Raw genomic sequence first — 4,248 nt, 5'->3', positions numbered from 1 at the left:
GAAAAAGATTCTCGCTCAACCCACAAATCGTCTGCACATTTGTAGAGTCCTTGATGGGATGAGGGACACCAGCTGGTCCAGGGATGAAAATCCACAGAAAGGGTGTGGAAGTGAGTGAGCAGGATGAACCAAGGGACAAAGTTGGAAAGGTTTACACGGGGAAATTGAGAGTCTGTCCCTCATTGCTGATGCATCCCACAAAGTAGGTGCCAAATAGAAATGATAAATGGAAAGGCTAATTACTAATTTATTTGGGACACAGTTCAATATGAATTTTAACTGGACACTAGTGATTAATTTAAATTGGTTTTTAAAAACCTATCCAAAGTTTGACAAATATCTTTGCTGGCATTTAAAAATTATTTTTTCATTTTTTCTCTCTCACTGTGTATTTGCCAGTCTTTGCTTGTTCTTGCTTTCTTTTCCACTTTTTTTCCGTCCCTTTCCTCTCCCTCTTGTGCTCTCACACTCCCTCTCTGTAAAGCTATTTCCTTCTTGCATACTTGCCTTTCCTGTCAGTGTTTGTCTCTACCTCTCTCGTTCCTAGTCTGTGCCTCTCACTCTCTCTCTTACTCTGTCAGGTTGTTCCACTCCCTTCGTCAGTCTTCCTTTTCCTCTCCCAATCTCTGTCTCTATCTCTTTCTGTTCATCTTGCTTTCCTTCTCTTAGTGTGTCTTGTGCAGTACAGAAGTAATAATTGTATATTCATATGGTTGAACTATGTGATTTGCTGCATGTTTTTCCAGAGGTATCACAGTGAGACATCAATGATATTTATGTATTGGTCATTAAGCTGTTTTATAGTCTATGGGCTGTTCTGCCGTTACTAGGGAGCTTTAGTTTTCCATTAGTGCTTCAAATACCTGTATGTTTGATGGTTTATACAGAATCCTCATTTCACCTGTCCATTTTTTTTCCTCTCTCTTTCCTTGGTCAACCACTCATTTTCACCATCTTACTTTACTTAGCATCTCTCCCCCTCTCCTCACATCTCTCTCTCTCTCTGCTCTCCCCCCCCCTCCCCACTGCACTCGGCTTTGTGTGAATCAGACGGCCTGAGGTCTCAAGTCTGATCTGCTGCAAACAAAAGAGCCGGCCAAGATGGATCAAGCACGCTTGGAGACATTAAGGGACCTCTCTCTATGCACACCCTCCCCCCCCCCCTGCCCGCCCCCCCTCCTCCCCAAGGAGGAGGCCCCTTCTCGCTCTCTCTTTATTTCCCTGCCTCTATTGAATTAGGACAAAGCCCCGGCACGTGTGTTATGAATAGGAGCAGGACAAAAGGAGCAGGCCGGACGTGTGGCACCCTTATAGTCATTTACATAATGGGGAGCAAACACGCGTCAGAACAGGTACATCTGGCGCCTCCTGGGAGACTCGTCAGTCCCTCTTGGATCAGATTACGCTCTTTGTCTGATTGGTTCTTCATCCCAAGCCATCTGCTTGAGATGGACCAGACAATGGGATTGTGTAGCCTTTAAATAGCCTGAGCAGTGCTGCAACCGATCAGTTCTAAGTGGGGGAGACTGCTGCTTAGTGTACTCTTTTCCTTCTTCCTTGCAGCCTTTAGGATCAAGAAGCTTGCTTGCAGACTGTTGGGGGGTTTTCTTTCTCTTCCTCTCTGCTTGACAGGACACGCTTGTCAGAGAACTTGCTGAGCCGAGATGCCCCGAGGGTTCCTGGTGAAGAGGACTAACAGAGCCGCCCCTGTCTCCTACAGGGTGCGCAGCGCCGAAGAGGGACAGAGCTTCACGGAAGCATCACCTTCTTTGTGGGGCCCTCCAGCAGCCGCCTCCTCAGCTGCCACCAGGTCCTCCTGCTACGGGATGCCCGATTCCCCCTGCGCGCCATCCCGCAGCCCCGACAGACCAGAGAGCGGACAGCCCGGCTCCCCAGGCAGGCCAGTCAACTCCAGCTCGCCAGTCTTGGCCGAGTCTTTCCCCAGCCCGTCGACCCTGGCATCCTCGCTGGGGCGGGCAGTTTTCGTGGCCTCTGTGTCGGATGAGGAGGTGGAGATGGGTTCAAACTGCACCCCTATCCAAGCGGTCAAGAGGCAGCTGCCAGCGGTCAAAGCCAAAGCCCATGGGAAAAGGCCCAGGACGGAGAGGAAGGCCTATCGAGATGAGGTGACCACTTCGCCGGTCCTGGGGCTGAGAATCACCAAAGAGCTGATGGACTATCAGCAACCCAAGGTTTCTGGGCAGCCTCTGGGAGAGTTCATCTGCCAACTGTGCAAGGAGGAGTATGCAGATGCCTTGTCACTGGCTCAGCACAGGTGTTCCAGGATCGTCCGAGTGGAGTACCGCTGCACTGAGTGCGACAAGGTGTTTAGTTGCCCAGCAAACCTGGCATCTCATTGCCGCTGGCACAAGCCTAAGAACCCTGGAAGCCTCCAGGGCCAGGAGGTGGCCAAAGACAGCAGCAAGAGTAAAACCAAAGCCGAGAGCCAGCGGGAGAGCTGCAATTCTTCGCCGCAATCCTGCGATTATCCCAGCCCCGAAGACGACATGTTCGACTGCCCACTCTGTGGGAAGAAGTTCCGACGGCAAGCCTACCTTCGGAAACATATGGCCACTCACCGGCCTCCAGTGCTCTTGCCCGGAAGTCAGCAGTTCCTCCAACAACCCACAGCAGAGCTCGAGAAACCAGGTGCCCCTCCTCAACATGGACTTCGGCTCACTTTCGCTGCGGCTGAGGACGTCCCGGTCAAACCATGCCCCGAGACGTCCTACATCCCTTGCCCAATACAAAGCCGGCAAGACAACAGCAAGTGCCAACCTTTGGAGAGCAGGCAAGTGGTGTTGCTCCAACTCTCCACAGCGCACACGGTGATATGAATTGAGGAGAGGAAATCCCAACCCTGAACACCCCCCCCCCCCCCATGTTCCTGGTCATATTTATTCTCTGCGTGTGTGCACATGCATGTTTGTGCAAATGAACAAAATTGATGAAAACATGATTAAAACTGTCCTGAAACAGAGCGAGAGGAGGAAAAAAGGATTCATCAGCCTCACAGTTTCTTTGCAATACTGTAATGGTTACAGACAAGTATAAATCATATTATTTATTTATTTTTTTTGTTAATTATATATATAGAACTTTTAGTACAAGAACTTCCTGCAAGTGTTTATAGACTTTTTTTGGATATCATGCTGGGGATGGGTAAGGTGATTGTATTGCTGAATTCTGTATTTTTCTCAACAACTAAAACTGACACGTGCCTGAAAATACAATTATATTCTCTTACTGTTGCGAAGGAGCATTTGTCACTTGTGGCAGCTTTCACTTAGATGTTGTTTGTTTCTGAGATATTTTAAATAAAAAGTCAAAACTTAAATCTGCCTGGTGTAGATGCTTCCTGATAAGTGCAGGCTACCTGGTAGTCTTGGGGTAGTTAGAGAGTGGAGGAAAACATTCAGATCCTCTATCCCTGCTCCAAAGTACAATCAGATTATAGCTGTTCTAGATATCAATTTCTCAACACTCCTACCCAACTAACATCTATCCACCTCAGCCTAAATGTGAACCATAACCCTCACAGCATATCTTGGAGTTCAAGATTTCACTATTCTTTGCTTTAAAAGGTTTACTGATTGCTCTCTTGAACAGCATGGCCCTAATTTTAAAGATGGTGTTTCTGCATTCCAGACTCTGTACCTCTCCCTCCAGTCATCTCACACCAGCTCCAACCCCACCCAACTTCCCTGCTCAGTGCACTACCTGAGAAAATTGTTTCTCATATTCTGCCTCAAATCTTTATAATGTTTAAATCCAACAATCAGATCACACCATCAATCTACCAAATAAAAAAAATTGTGCAAGCTAAATTCAAGGGACACTCAACACTTTGACAGCGGGTATTGTTTTGATGAATCTGCATTGCACCCACGCCATTCTCTCCTTCCTGAGGTATTGCCCAGACTGAATGTAGTTACTCCAGATAGGGTAAATGAATGATGCATCACTTCCTGGCCTTAGGATTCCATGAATTAAGGACAATATTTCATCTGCATCCTTTGATTGCATATTGTACCTGTCGACCAAATATTTGTGTCCTTAAATTTCAATTTTCATGCCTCCTCAGTTGGAGTGGTAACCTAACTAACCAACTCCTACTCTTGATTGTTACATTAAGCAAACACTGTTGTCATTAGCAAGGGGACCAGAGGAAGTAGGTTTAAAGTGATTGGCAAAAGATCCAGAAGCTGTTAGGAGGAAAAACTTTGAAGCAGTAGGAGGCCAAGATCT

The 4,248-nt window shown here is 47.3% G+C and overlaps 1 protein-coding gene across 1 annotated transcript; it reads left to right on the top strand.

Moving 5' to 3' along the window:
• The first annotated feature begins 1,542 nt into the window (after positions 1–1,542).
• On the top strand, positions 1,543–3,209 carry LOC127587067 (insulinoma-associated protein 1-like). The gene has a single exon (XM_052045242.1). It carries the CDS (start codon positions 1,665–1,667, stop codon positions 2,835–2,837), a length of 1,173 nt encoding a protein of 390 aa, XP_051901202.1. The 5' UTR covers positions 1,543–1,664; the 3' UTR covers positions 2,838–3,209.
• The last annotated feature ends 1,039 nt before the right edge of the window (positions 3,210–4,248 follow it).

Source organism: Pristis pectinata, chromosome 38 (genome assembly GCF_009764475.1).
Source record: "Pristis pectinata isolate sPriPec2 chromosome 38, sPriPec2.1.pri, whole genome shotgun sequence".
Taxonomy (NCBI): domain Eukaryota; kingdom Metazoa; phylum Chordata; class Chondrichthyes; order Rhinopristiformes; family Pristidae; genus Pristis; species Pristis pectinata.
Note: the sequence above shows the minus strand (reverse complement) of the source record. Positions and strands in the feature narration are given on the sequence as shown.